General features: G+C 37.0%; 1 protein-coding gene across 1 annotated transcript in view; it reads right to left on the bottom strand.

The window, feature by feature from the left end:
• The window catches only part of G2e3 (G2/M-phase specific E3 ubiquitin protein ligase), a 41327-nt gene that overhangs the window by 22445 nt on the left and 2878 nt on the right, over nucleotides 1-16004 (bottom strand). Inside the window, exons 2-6 of the mRNA XM_051195803.1 lie at nucleotides 12248-12288; nucleotides 9841-9938; nucleotides 7279-7380; nucleotides 3149-3273; nucleotides 1825-1990 (exon numbers count right to left, since the gene is read on the bottom strand). Of these exons, the coding sequence (XP_051051760.1) occupies nucleotides 1825-1990; nucleotides 3149-3273; nucleotides 7279-7380; nucleotides 9841-9938; nucleotides 12248-12284 (528 nt within the window). The 5' untranslated portion in view covers nucleotides 12285-12288. The remainder of the gene's footprint in view (nucleotides 1-1824; nucleotides 1991-3148; nucleotides 3274-7278; nucleotides 7381-9840; nucleotides 9939-12247; nucleotides 12289-16004) is intronic.

Below are 16004 nucleotides of genomic sequence, written 5' to 3'. Positions count from 1 at the left end.
AGACAGCTATTACAACAGAAGAATACACAAAACTATTAGTTGGACTGACAAAGTTGAGGCAGTTGATGGATGCTGGAGAAGAAATGGAGAGGATGGCAGGCTCAGATGCCTCGCACATGGTACACACACACACACACACACAAGAAACATTGGAGAGGAGGGATTATGTTGCTGGAATACCCAAGTTGTTGCACACAGAAGGCTGTATCTTACTAAACATGGTATTTGCCGTTTGAAAGTATCTGGTAGAAAAGAAAAACAGAAACAAACCTGAGACAAAACTGACCAACTAGCACAGAATGTGTTAAGGATACCTAGTCTCTGACTGAGAAATCCAAACTAAATAAACACTATTCTTTTCTAGTCTCTTTTCACAAAATTTCTATATGTAATAATTGCAGTAATTAGAAATAATATTGCTTAACCATATACTGTAAGCTAGAGTGGGTATATTTCTGATTTTAGATTCTGGAATCAAGAGTGGAAATCTCTCTAGAGCCTATTAGAGAAAGTGACTGAAGCATTAGTGTACCCTAATGAATTATAACAACTGTTTTTTGACATGTAATAGTCACGTTTCTTTCTGGATAGAATTCTAAGCCAATTTTCTAAAAACAGTAGCAAGTTTTTTGTTAGCAGCTGTTATTTATAGGGTCTGTCTCAGCTCTCCCCACAGAGGTAGGTGGTAGATGTGTGTGTGTGTGTGTGTGTGTGTGTGTGTGTGTGTGTGTGTGTGAAAGAGAGAGAGAGACTCTGTGCGTGTGTAAAGGCACTCTACAGAGAGAAAGAGAGAGACAGACTCTGTGTATGTGTAGGCACTCTACAGAGAGAGAGAAAGAGAGAGACTCTGTGTGTGTGTGTAGGCACCCTACAGCAAGCTAGATGCCAGCTCAGTGCTTCTAGTTTTCAAAAGCAAAGTCTTCATTAGGTCAAATGTAAGAACTCTCTTTGCTTTATTATTGACAAATATAAAGCAAATCTTTACAAAATTAAGACACAGTTGTCAATAATTAAAAGCCACTTAAATACATTTAAGCAAAATTACTTTTCAAAGGGCTCTCACACAAAATATATTTCTTCATTAATAGTAAGAATTACACTTCATGCCCATGTTTATTAACTGTACTTTCTGGTACTGACAGACACTTGTGTTTGAGAATTACAAGCATCTCCAACAAAATGAGCTCCAATTTACCACTTTTCACTGACTAACCAAAGTATGAAAGTCTAAGACTATATTTTAGAAAAAGCAGAAATCAGCCAAGCTTTATTACCTCATTACTGCTAGTACTTCTTTTTTAAAATATAAGGTTATTTAACACCTGGTAACTTTCAAAAAGTTTGTGGACAATTAATAACCAGAAACATTTCACATTACTGAACAAAATAAAATCTAAGCTTTATAAATCAAATTTTTAAAAGTAACTTTTTGTTTTATGGCATGGTTTTGTCTAATAGCACTTCCAAACATTTCTAACTATTTAAGAATTTTCCAAATAAAAACCATTATAATTATATTGAGTATTTAGTCTTCTGCTTGCTTGCAGCATCAAACGCAGGGCCCTCATGCACACTAGGCAATCAATATATCATTGAACCAAATCCCTAGCCCAATTTTGGCTTTTATGTTACTATCTAAGTAGAGGGGACACAGGCTTATTAAGGAAAAGTGAGAAAAGAGCTTCCTAAGAGCAACATAAGCTCTAAGAAAGGAATACTGATATTTTATGATATTCTATTGCATTGATAGCTTGACACCAAATTATAATTCAAATCAGCAAACATTTTATATTATAGGAGACAAAAATTACAAAGCTGTATTACCTGTAAACAGTCTCTGTGAAACCAAGCATTCTTACAACAGGGACTCAGCAATATGTTGTAAGTAGGAATAGGCTCGATGTATTCTAAACAGATGGTACATTGAAAAGGGTCTCGGTACTTATTAGATGTAATTACTTGAACTGGTCGATGTTTCCAGCAAAATGACCTGAAAAATGGAGATTTAAGGAAGAAGAAGAAAAAAAATACAACTCTGTTAACTTTGTAATTTATAGACTTAAGAGAAAATCCCCTTCAGTTTCACAAATGCATCTAGAACAAATGTGGGCCCTGTAGCCTAACAACCTATAATCAAGGACGGGTAAGCACCTAAAGATATAAACTTTGTGGTAGTAAACTTACCTGATATAGACTTTCTATAACAATATCAGTATTTCTGTTACTAAAGAACATAGTCACTCTTGTACTCACTGAGTTAGAACACATTACTGTCCTTAACATCACATAACTTAAGAGGGAAACTTAACCACTCCCATCATGTAACGAGTCAGATGCAAACAATCAAGTCCTGATAGACTTTATTTCCTTTGTATTTTCTAAGGGTTTCCATGGTGTCTATACATTATAAAAGTAAAATATGAAGACTCACAGAAATACCCATGGTACCAAATGCCAAAATTCACAAAATCTTCATGTTTGAAGTTGTATTCAGGGATACCCCAAGGCAAATTTTTATTTTTAACTCAACCAAGTTTATAGAGAACAGAATTTGAGAACCGGGTAATATAAAATATTTCACAGAAATATGAAGCAAAATATCAATACATCCTAGAGCTGAAAGTTGAATATGAATAATCTTGGGTCAACTTTAGTAGACATGGCATCTCTGAAGTTTTATCAGATATAAGTAACTCCAGAAGAAATGCAGAATACAATATTATATTCAAATACATCAAGACACACATATACATACATCTTGAATATCTTACATATGTAACATTTATGTACAAATCCAGTACAGCTTTAAAAAGTAATTTTACATGGGAATTATGTCTTTGTGCTATTTCCCAGTGTTCTTTAACATTTACATTTAATTTTGTAGTTAAATTTTTTTTAATGTATACAAAGTTTTTCCCACATATACACCTGTGCAGTAGCTGTATGCCCGGTCTGTCCGTCCGTGTCTCCCCCCCCCCCCGCCAGAAGGCGCTGCATCCCTTGACTGAAGTTTGAGACAGGTGTGAGCTGCCAAGTGGGTGCTGGGAACTAAGCCTGGGTTCTCTGGAAGAGCAGCCAGTTCTCTTAACTACTGAGTCATAATTCCAGCCCCCATATTTAATATTCAATTAACAGTTAAATAACTCACGCAAAATTGCCAGTAAACTGGAAAATACATTCTTTCTGAAGTCCACAGGGCAAGTGATAACTTCGTTTACATTGGGGTATAACACATCCAATTGAAGCACCATTTTTCTTGCAAACTGTACACTTCTAAAAGAAATATGAAAACAGGAGCATAATATAAAAATTTTCAGTACTATAGTATGATCAAATGAGTATTCCTTGCAGAGAGACTAAAAGCTATTGCTATACTGATAGTATATGCATTTCTAACACAAATGAGAAAATTTGAAGATATGTGCTGGGTAAGTTTTTTTTTTTTTTTTTTTTTTTTTTTTTGTCATTTTGACATAGCATACAGTCGTCTTTGGAGGGAACCTCAGTTGAGAAAACACCTCCATCAGATCAGCCTGTAGGCAAGTCAGTGGGGGCATTTTCATGATCAGAAATTGGTGTGTGGGGACTCAGCCTGCTGTGGCTGGGCAGGTAATCCTGGGTTGGATAGGAAAGCAACCCAAAGCAAGTCATGGACAGTAAGCCAGTAAGCAGAATTCCTCCATGGTCTCTGCTTCAATTCCTACCTCTAGGTTTCTGTTTGAGTTCCTTCCCTCAATGATGGTCTGTAACATGGAAATGTAAGATAAAATATAGTAGGCAGGCATGGTGGCACACGCTTTTAATACCAGCACTTGGAAGGCAGAGGCAGGAGGATCTGAGTTCGAGGGCCAGCCTGGTCTACAGAGTGAGTTCTAGGACAGCCAGAACTATACAGAGAAACCCTGACTTGAAAAACCAAAAGATAAAATATACCACTCCTCACCAAGTTGCTTTTGGCCATGGTGTTTCTTATAGCACTAGAAAGGAATCAGGTGGTCACCCATGGGATACTAAAACTCAGAAAACACCAGCGTCTGTGAATTGAGGTGGAAACAAACTTTTTGCATATGGAATTATTCAGGGTCTCAAGGTCTCTTGTGATTAGCGTCTTTACCAAAGAAAAGACAGGTCTAAAGCACAAGACACTTGGAAAACAGGCTGTGTGAAGACAAGAATTACATGAACAAGGGATAGCAAAAACTATCAGCAGCCATTTTGGGGCGGGAACACAGGAAGAATTCACTTGGTAATCTTTAGCAAGCTCCAACTTGCCCAACATTATGTTTTATAACATTTAACTCGTGAGGGATTGTATTTCTGTAATTTCTTATGGCAGCCCAGGGAAAATAAGACCAGTGTCACTAACCATAACTGTGGCACATTTAGACAATAATTACAGTATATAGCTGAACCTAAACATACCTTGGAGCCCTTATAATGGTCAATGATTCAGGGATTACAGTCTCCCAGCTAACTCACAAGTCATCCAGGCCATAGGAGAACCCTGGAGAACCTCCTGACTCTGCCAGTGAACTGACACAAGGGGGAAGGGACAAGGAAGGGGAGCATCCTCTTCAGATCAGAATACCCTCAAAGGCCTCAGTATACACAAGAGGATTTACATGTTTTAAGAAAATTGGTAGCTACAAAAACTTGTTAGGGAGAATTAATTACCCTTAATTCCAAGTTTGTGATTAAGAAGTTAAGGACTTTTGATACTAGTATCCCCTTGGTTCTTTGGTTTGTGGTAACCATTCAGACAATGTTTCTCTAGAGCCCTAGATCCTCTATTTTCCCAAAAACTTGTCTTGTGCAGAAGTGACTGTCTCCACTAAAATAAATGCTTTATATGCTCCTATGTAAGCCTTCATGGATGACACTGCTTTATTTTCTCATCTACCTTATTTTTCACATCTGGCACCCAGTGAGGATATGACTATGGAGGCAGGGTGGAGAAACACCTTTCTTAGCTCTGTTAAGACTACAGAGCATCCTTGGATCTTCTCACTTAAAGAAAATAAGCTCAGTTGTTTGTGACTAATGACATCTAGTCTTCTTTACCTCTATCTTCTCTTTCCCAGTCTTTCCTCCAGACTTTGGAACCTGAGTCAAAGGCTTTCTCTGTACCTAAACTCTTGTCATTAACCTAAGTGACTTGAACTTTTTTGTGACAACCTCTGAGTTTCTGAAGAACTTAATGCTCTTTGCCCCCACTTAAGCAAAATGATAAATTATCACATGTCCCAAGCCATTCATTATGGAAAATCACTATTTCAAGTGTCACATTAAGAACTTCTCATATTTTCAACTTTTTCAGTCTTCAACTCCGATTATTTTTACTCAGACCAAATACAGACTAGAGTTTTTTCCTTGCAGATACCATAGTAATTATCATTTGGAAGCTTCAAAAATAACTGAATAAGCAATAGGTTAAATTTAGGACACATAAAGAAAGGTCATTAGTGTTACAAAGACAAAAAGATTACCAGTCTACATGGTTGTGTAATTTCTACCTTAACCCATTATTCCAATCTCAACAGCTGTGGTACAGGAATCAAAAGGTACATGGGTGAGCAGACTCTACAAAGGACTATGGATCAACAGAATTAAACTATAGTCATAACTCACAATAGCTAAGATATCCACCAACCAATAAAGACACTATGATTGATACAATTTTATTCAGTCATAAAAAAGTGAAATCATGGTCCTGGAGAGATGGCTCAGTGGTTAAGAGCACTTGCTACTCTTCCAGAAGACCAATTCCTAGCACCCACATGGCAGCTCACAACTGTCAGTGACTCTAGTTTCAGGGGACCTGATACCTTCACACCAATGCACATAAAGTTAAATAAATGGATAGAAGTGGAAATCACTGCATGAAATAAACTAACCTCAGATGCTGTAACATGTTTTCTCTTATATGCAAATCCTACATTTTAGTGTGTGAGAAAAATAAAAGAAAGGGAACCGGGCATGCTAGTTTTGTCAAACTAAAACAAGCTAGAGAAGGAGGGAACCTTAACTGAGAAAATGACTCCATAAAAATCAAGCTATAGAGATGATTATGGGGCATTTTCTTAATTAATGATTGATGTGGGAGGAGCCAGCCCATTGTGGGTGGGGCCACCTCTGGGCTGGTGATGCTGGGTTCTATTACAACAGCAAGCTGAGGGAAGCTGTAAGGGCACACTAGTAAGCAGTGCCCCTTCACAGCCTCTGCATTCTTACCTCCTGCTCCCATGTTCCTGCCCTGTTTTGAGTTACTATCCTGAGTTCTCTTAATGAACACTGGTGTGGACATATAAGCCAAATAAACCCTTTCCTCTACAAGTTGCTTTTGGTCGTTTCATCATAGTAATAGTAACTAAGAGGAACCGTAAGAAAAGAGATTGCTCCAGAGGGCAGCAGACTCTTAATAAGGGATCTTAAGTGTTCAATCATAAACATGACTTTTCTTAGCCTCTTCACGAGGGATATAAGAAGCAGAATGGTCCCTTTGGAACATGGCATTGCTTTGTCCTCATTCTCACAGCAGTTGTGACCATCGGCACAAAAGTACCACAAAACTGGCCTATCAGCATCCTATCATGGTGTGAGAGAAGAATTCAAGATTTCCTCCAACGCCCGACTTGTTTAGGTAAATAATGGCAGCTAGGCAGTTTAGAGGCCCCAAATGTGTCTGAGTATCTACAGGTAGTTAATGGTTACTAGGGGAGGAGGGACATTTTTTTCCATGGTATTAGCACTGTAAGAAAACCAAACCCCTATAATAAACCTTTACCCAGGATACTTTATGCAATCTTAATAAAACTCAGTTGGTCATCAAAAAATGAATAAGAACATGAAAGTAAAAGAGTAGGCAAAAAGGAAATGAAGGAAAATACAATAAAAATGTACCGAAATTCCATAATGTAAGTCATTAGCATGCATAATTAACATGCCAATAAAATAATTTTAATGGAATAAATGAAAGCAGACAAGTGAAGGGGTTGGGGAGAAAAAGACAACGTGTATGGGCCAACTTCAAAAATTAGAAAGAAATAAATACAAGTGAATAAAATGATGAAAAAGATGAATAGAAGTTCCCTACTGCTGAAATTTACTCTTCAGCAAAAATATAAAAACTTCTTTAAAACTTATAGTTGATAAAAATTCCCATTAGAACAAAACACCATAGACATAAATTTCTAGTACAGGAACTGATAGAAGAAACTTTGCAAGGCAACACCAGCAGTATCTGTAGTACTTAGTGTAATGAATAAAACAATTACTTACCAGTTTAGAAGCTCTATTGACTTCCTTCCTTATGTCTTCTACTAGAAAGCCATAAATTCCTTCTTCTTCTTTACCTCTCTGCCAAATTCCACTTGACATTAACTATGAATATATTCTCAATTAGGAAGAAATCAGCTTGGAATCAATACGTGTATATATATTATACTTTTCATGGCCAAATAAGAGGCAGCTGACACCAGTGGGCTTTGAAAATATTGTGTATTAACAGTGCATAACCATGAACTGATTCAAGGAAGAAAGCAGTAACAGGGAGAGAGAGGAGATAGGGCATGGAGGAAGGAATAGTCCTGATCAAGTGAGCGTTGGAGGAAACAGCACCTTATCAGTTATACTCTAGCATTCTTATTCCACTGGTAGTATTGCAGGGTTTTCATATTATTCATAACAAAACAGAATTTTAATAAGGCTAAGTCTGATGTTAGTACTTATGGCAGTTTGAGTAAGAATGGTTCGCATAGGTTCATATATTTAAGTGCAGAACCACCAGGGAGTAGAACTATTTGAAAGAATTACAAGGACTAGGAGGTGTGGCCTCACTGGAGGAAGTATATTATCAAAAGTGGGCCTTAAGATTTCAAAAGCCCGTGCCAAGTACAGTCTCTCTCCCCCCTCTCTCTCTGCTTTCGGATCAGGATGTAGCTCTCAGCTACTTCTCCAGCACCATCTGTCTGGCTGCCACTATGCAGCCCGCAATGATGACTATGAACTAAACCTATAAACTGTAAACAAGTATCCAGTTCTTCACAGCAATAAAACAGTGACTAAGACAGTTCTCTTGATTATATTAAAGCAGACTATAAATAAAATTCTAATACTAGTAAAAATGCTGAGTAATTAAAATACATCAATAAAAGCAGTTTATAATTAGTAAAGTGTGTTTTAGTCTCAATAATATCCTGAAATACAACTAGTACATACATATTTGTCTAAGACTTAGGTATAAGAAATAATCTATTGACTAATAGTAACAATTCTAAGTCTTTGTAAAAAGAAAAAAAAATAAAAGGTTAAGTGGAAATTTTTTTGTTACAACATAAACAGACTCCAATGCCAACTTTGTGTTCTCTTAAAGACACAGTATGAAATGATTAGACTCGGACTAATCCACAAGTACCCTGAACTTTGGTGTTAACTGTCAGCCACAGAACCCGAGTATGTCAGTGGGGGTGGGGGTGTGTATGTGCCTTGGCTGCTTTAACTGGGGTGGGAAGACCTGTGCACTGTGAGTGGTGCCATTCCCTGGCTGGGACCCTGGACTGAAGAACTGGAGAAGAACTGAGCATTACAGATGTTTTCTGGCTCTCCGCTTCAAATCAGACAATACACTGGGTCAGTTCTCAAGCCCTACCATTGTGCCTTCTCCACCAGGACAGCCTGCGGTGGGTCTGGGAGCCAGAACAAAGTCTGCTTCCTTCAGGTTGTTCAGGGCATTTTATCAAAGCAACAGGAAAAGAGCCTAAACATAGTATCTGAGACAACCCCTGCCTTGTTATTACCAATGAATAATTTAGATGATTTCCCAGGAAAGTACCAGACTAAGCTCAATAGCATGGATGATGACATGCTTACAAATATGTTGATGAATTTACTGATTCGCCTTTAAGAAGTGAAGCTTAATTTACCTTCTCCTTTAATACAGGATAAAAAGTAACTCAACTGTGACACAGACAATAAAGCATTAGTGACAATGATGTGTGAAAACTAGGTAGGTGATGGTTTCATCTAGGGTCTTCTTCAACACCCCTTCCCCCATCTCTGTCATAATTTATTTTGAGGGAAGCCATGATACACTGTGACAAGTCCCTCTAAGAAGCCTAGGAGGTAAGGAGCTGAGCCTCTTGTCAGGGACAACTGTGGCCAAAAGCTTGTGAGAAAGCCATTGGAAGAGACTGCCAGCTTTTTAGTAAAGTATTCAGATGTATATGGGTGACATCTAAATTAGAAATCACATTAACAACTCAGTCAAAACTATCCAGAGAATAAATGCAGCTTTCCTCTGTCAAATTTCAGAATAATTTCTATAGCAGCCACAAAAAAATAACTTGGTTTCAAATAAAGTGGGAACTGGTCTAAAATGCCACAACCTCTTTCATTTCAGTCTTCGAAATGGGACCAACAGAGGGAGAGGAAACAAAAGGAACTAAATATGAGTGAAGTCTTTCTTTGCTTTTCCACTGAGTAAATCATATTATCGCCTGTTTCCTTTCTACTAGTATTAATTACCCTCGCCAAAACTTTTCTTTCCAGGTGCTCTGAGAAATAAAATACTATCCTTTTACTTCCTGAACCTTCAAACAAGTCTTTTCTGTGACATATCACTAGCAACAAAAAAAACAGTGGTAAAAAGGGCACCATTTTCTCCTTTTTTTAAAAAAATAAAAACGGGTAAGGTTAAGTAATCTGAGAATCTTAAAATATGGTATAAAAATCTTATTTTATAGAAATGGATAGATTCAGAAACTAAATGATTTACCGAATTCTTAGAAATCAGTGTCATAATTTTCTCTTTGGAATACACTTTTAAAACTAGAGTATACTCACCAAACAGTAATAATGGACACTGAAATTCCATTTCTCATAAGTTTTCTTTTCTCCATATTTATTGGGACAATCATCATTTTTTCGACAGAAAATACAAGCTAAAAGCAAAAAGTAGGAAATAAAATACACCTTAAAATTACAAAATAACTTACAGAATTATGCTTCTTTGATGTATATACATATGTGAATGGTGGCCATGGTACACACATGGTGTTAAGGACAAACTCAGGTGTTTCAGCACTCCCTTTCCGGCTTAGTCAACACAGGGCTTCTGTTGCCACTTGCCACTGAACATAACAGGTAAGTTGACTCTTGAGTTTCCAGCCAGTGCCGGGTCTGTGCCTCACATCTTCCATAGAAACACCAGGAGTACAGCAGTGTGCCACCATGCAGAACTTCATGTGGGTTCTGGAGATCAGACTAGCATGACAAGTACTTTACCTACTGCTAAAAATCCCCAGCTGCTAAATTTTCTCTAGGTGGACAATGGCCTTGGGTGGTTCGTGTCTACTCTACGGTTACAGACTACTACTCCAAAAGAAAGTGATATAGACCTCATCCCCAAATAAAAGTGATTATGTTTTGGTCTTGTGGTAGCTCCCTAAGGGATGGGGTTAAATGCTTGTTTGCTTTGCCAGCATCAGTATCTGCTTAGGGTTAAAACAAAAACAGTAGCAACAAAAGTCTAGGGCAAGCAGCTGACAAAAACCTAGGAAAGAAGTTGGGAACATATGTACTGCAGAACACAGGGGATCAGGTGTGCACCCATGGACATCTGTGCTCATAAAGATCCAAGAAAACAAAAATTGATTGCTGGAGGACCTTGAAGTGCATTCATATCCAATACATTAAAAAGACCTCGAATCAGGTTGAAGAAATGCCTCAGTGATTACCAGGTTCAATTCCCAGCACCCACATGACAGCTCACAACTGCCTGATAACTCCAAGATCTGACACCCTGACATATGCAGGCAAAACGCCAATACACATAAAATAAAAATAAATAAAATTAGCTGGGAAGTGTTGGTGCACACCTTTAATCCCAGCACTCAGGAGGCAAAGGCAGGCAGATATTCATGCATTCAAGGCCAGCCTAGTCTACAAAGCAAATTCCAGGACAACCAAGGATACACAGAGAGACTCTGTCTTGAAAAACCAAAGACACCTTGAATCACTAAGGGCCTTGAAGGCACAAGACATTCTACTGTGTTCATTTTTATAGCTGACTAAAATTCAGTAAACTGTTCCACTTCATTATATTTACTGTTAAAACTACCTTTTACCAAAGCAAATATTTGTTTCTATTAAGCACACTGATTTAATTTATCTATGGGGAAATTAAGCAAGTTGGAATAAGGGTATATTCAACAAGTATACAATGGCATTACATAAATCACTAAAATTTCAAAACCACTGGCATTGTTTATATAACTTAGCAGGCATAACCAAAAAAAGACAAAGATATGTAGGGTATATAGGGATTGGTAGGAGCGAATTTCCTTGTTCAAAGTAAGGTAGAGTCAGTCAGTAGATATATACTAAGAGCTAATAAGGCTGAGGAGATGACTAAGCTGGTATAAGGTTTATCACACAAGTATGAGGACCTAAGTTTGAATGTGTAGCACCTATAAAAAGCCAGACTAAATTGTACATGTCTATAATTCCTGCATCAAGGAGGCAGAAACTGATGGGTCCCTCGTCAGCTAGTTGAGCCAAATGGATGAGCTCGAGATTTAGTGAGATGACCTATCTCAAAATATAAATTATTAGTTAATTAATTAAGCTGGGCATGGTGGCACACACCTTTGATCCCAGTACAAGGGAGACAGAGGCAGATGGATTTCTTTGAGTTCAAGACCTGGTCTGCATAGTGAGTTAGATATAGGCCAGTCAGGGACAAGAATAATGAGACCTTGTCTCAAAAGAAAAAAGAAAAAAACAAAAGCCCTACCTCGACTAAATGAGGGAGTTGCATAGTGACACAGATATATACAGTAATAATGTAGACCTCCTCATCATACGTGATACAAGTCAGCAGACACTGTTCATAATAAAGAAAACAACTACGTACCAACAGGGAGATTGTTGTAAATTTAAGAATTTTCCTTTTTGTGTTAGACTTTTTTTGTCTATTGCTTATCACTGTCCTCATTTATCAATGGAAAAACCATGAAAAAAATTAAACAATAATTTTCTCAGATTCAAATTCTAAATGTATTTCATATGAAATACACAAAAATAAATTTGACAAAAATGTCTTCTGGTAACAAATTTAGTTTGTGGAAATGTACACAATCATAACAGAACATATTAACTAAGAATGCATTAGAATATTCATTCTTACTGCCTAGATAGCATCCTAAATGGATTTTATTGCAATAAAAATGTTTTAAATACAGTTACTTACCAAGATTTTGTGAGTTATCTGGTTTATTTTCATTCATTTTACTACGAAAAAAATAAGAACATTGATATCTTAATTTCAGAAATCTCTCAATGATTTTTCTTAAATTCAATCGTACATGTTTATATTCAACTCATATATAATCATTTCATACTATATAATACAGTACTTTTCTCACTTTTTGAACAAATAGAGTTCAAAAAGAGTGGTAGAATTTGAGGATTTCTTTAACACCAGAAAGAATATTTTATTATTAAAACAAATACTAGGCCAGTGGTGGTGGCACACACCTTTAATCCTAACACTCTGGAGGCAGAGGCAGGTGGATCTCTGTGAGTTTGAGGCCAGCCAGGGCTACAAGTGAATTCCAGGGCAGCCAGGGCTGTTACACTTAGACACCCTGTCTCAAAAAACAAAAAACAAAAGACAAATACTAGGATTGTGGGATGATGCCCTGCAGGGCACCACAAAGTCCTACACAACGGAGAACTGCCTGGATCTCCATACTCCTACAGTGCATTACAAATCATTATTTGCTGAATGTGACTGATACGTATGACTATACAATAACTCTAGAATACATTTTCTTTACTAAAAGATCCGTTTCTTTGTTGTTATATATTCTTGGCCTTTTCCAACTACAAAGACTCAAGGAGTCTCTCTTGGTGAATGATGTCATAAAGGTCTGACCAACTCTTTTTACAACAGACAACCATGTTAAACTTAAAAAAAAAAAAAAAAAGAAAAAAAAAGTCTGAGGTTTCTTTTCTGTTCATTGCTCCTTACCATAAGATTATCCAGTGTATGTCAGTATCAAACTTTAGTTTTTCTATTCATATCAATGCCATTACTTGTGCAATAGTCCCCAGTAGTAGACCAGTACTTTTACAGTCATTTGGTTTTGTCTCAAGAGAACCCTGTTGGTTCCTCTGCTCTGTAATTTCATTGCAGAGCTAGTATACCTAGCTTTATTAACTACAGGCTTACTCCTAGTGTTTTTATACCAGTCCATGCAAATGGTAGAAAATGTACTAAATCAAGATACAGGACACACACACACTATTTTCTTATCCTGTAATTTTTTTTCTGAGATTGAAATCAAAACAATTACCCAACTACTTGACACTCTAAAGAAATTATATCAATCATATAGTTTACACTATATTATTTTAGAGAGAGGGTTTTACTACATAGTCCTGGCTGGCCTTGAAATCTCAGAAATCCACCTGCCTCTGGCCTACAAGGTGCTGGGATTAATGGTGTGGCAACCACATCCAGCTTTAGTTCATATTTTTAACGTTAGACTTTAGTTCCTTGATTTTGAAATAAACTTTTAATTTAAAGTCCAGATTTAGGATCTCCATCTCACATTAGGGACTAAACTCAGGCAACCTAAATGTTAGGCACATGTTCTACCGTTAGGTTCATTTCACTTTAGCCTGACAAGGGGACTGAACTATACAGGATGACATCCAACTTGCAAGCCTCCCTCAGACTCCCTATTACAGAATCACTTTATTTCAAAAAAGTCTACAGAATGAAACCTAAGCAAAAAAAAAAAAAAAAAAAAAAAAATCAAACAAAAACCATAAGTTACCCACATATTTTTAAGGTTATGTATCTCAATAGCACTTCCAGCATCAGTCTAAGAAATAATGTCAAACTCTTCCTTGAGAAACCACTAACAACCCAGTGAAGTTCCAAAAGGCCATCATCAAGATGTGCTCTAAGTCTCTCCCAGAACTTAGCCCACTTCACTTTGATGTTTCAGAAGGCAAGGCCTGGTGCCCTAAACTGTGATTAGTGCCTGCTAACATAGCCTCACTAAAAGCCAAAAATGACACCCCAGACCTAAATATGAATTACATATCTATCAGTATATCTTGGCTGGGCATGGTGGTGCCGATCTAAACTAACAGTTGGGTGTCTGAGTTCAAGGCTAGACTGGTATACACAGTGAATTCCTGATCAGCCAAGACTGTAAAATGAGACCCTATCTCAAAGAAAAAAAAAAAGCATTTCTAGAAAAAACAAACAAGAAGGTCTTTGTTAAGCATGCATTAAGATTTGTTAGAGAGGGGAGGGAGGGAGAGGGAACTGGGATCGACATGTAAATAATAAATTAAATTAAGAAAAATGCTTTGACTCCAAAATTTAAGTTGAAGGATAAGTTACTGGGGAAAAGGATTTCTATTTTTGTTTCCACAGAAAATGAAAAGCTGTGGATTCCTTCCAGACTAATGTGGTTTGATCACGCAAGTCCGCCTGAAACAGAGTACAAGGTGATCCTACATTCAAAACAGCTGGACAAAACAGACTACAGCCAGGATATCTGAATCTTCTTCGAATCCCCTATGACAGCGCCCCCTACCAGCAGGAAGTAGTTTGGAAAGAACGACGCCCAAATTCCCAAATATTGTGTATAAATGTTTGTTTTCATTTAATTGGACTTTGTTATATAAAATTAAATAAAATATTAATAATAATAATAAAAGTTTTGTTAGAGAGGCCAGGTGGTATTATAATCCCAACACTGGGAAGGCAGAGGCAGGTGGATCTCTGTGAGTTTGAGGCCAGCCTGGTCTACAAGAGCTAGTTCCAGGATAGCTTCCAAAGTCACAGAGAAACCCTGTCTTGAAAACAAAAAAAGATTTGTTAAGAGAGCTGGGGAGGTGGCCCAACAGTTAAGAGCACTGCTCTTGCTGAAGACCAGGCATGTATGTGGTACACAGTCACACGTGCAAAACATTCATACATATAGAGAAATGTTTAAAAATGAAAGATCTTTTAGGGCTTTGACGGTAAGATGGTGAAGAGCAATCAGCTTCTTTAATTGCTTCTGGTGTGTGTGAGTCAGAATAACAAAGAACAGACTAGTCTTAAAATTGGAAGAGCAATAAAAAAATATAATTTCTTGTAAATGTTCAGATCATAATGAAAGACTAAAAATCAACAGCAAGAAACTACAGACAGAAATCACATACTATGAAGCCAAATCACTAGATCATTGATTGATGAACCTAAAGAAATTTAAAAACTCAAATTCAAAAATATTTTAGAATCAAGTGAAAATGAAAATGTAACTTATTGGAACCTTTAAGAAAACAGTAAAGGCTTTAGCTCAGAGGCTCAAGGCCAGTGGGAGGGAGTATCTAGTCGCTAGAAAAGAAACAGTAAAAGCAGAGGAAAGTTCATGGCTATGCGTGCTCTGTCATTAAAGTCAGAACTCGATGACGCTCTTCAGACTTAGAAAAACAAACAAAGTGCCAAAGCAGCAGACAGAAGGAACAGAACAAAATTAGTACAAGAGTCACAAAGATGCAAAGAAATGATTTGAAATATGATTGACACTCAGCCAAAGTAACCAAAATAGAAAACCAAAATTAATAACAACTATGAAATGGGAGACTAATTAGGCTGAAAACTTTCAGCTACTTTTCCTGTTGTGATATGATATTCTTTTTAACTAGGCAGTGGCTTTACATTATAAATGTACTGTCGCCCAACTGCATATTTACAATGGTTAATTTCATGTTTGCTCTACCTAGAAAATGTTAAACCTATAATGATTTCTATCAAATATTGGATGAAATCATATTCACTGCATACAAATGTCCCAAGCAGCTTTTTCTGTAATGGCTAAAAACCCGTCAATAGACGGATAGCACATTTGTACAATGGAATATCATGGTTTAGTTAAAATGCATTTAATTAAACCCTTAAGATGGGTGAAATTTACTACCTACAAACTGAATTACCA

Source organism: Phodopus roborovskii, unplaced genomic scaffold, assembly GCF_943737965.1.
Source record: "Phodopus roborovskii unplaced genomic scaffold, PHOROB, whole genome shotgun sequence".
Taxonomy (NCBI): Eukaryota; Metazoa; Chordata; class Mammalia; order Rodentia; family Cricetidae; genus Phodopus; species Phodopus roborovskii.
Note: the sequence above shows the minus strand (reverse complement) of the source record. Positions and strands in the feature narration are given on the sequence as shown.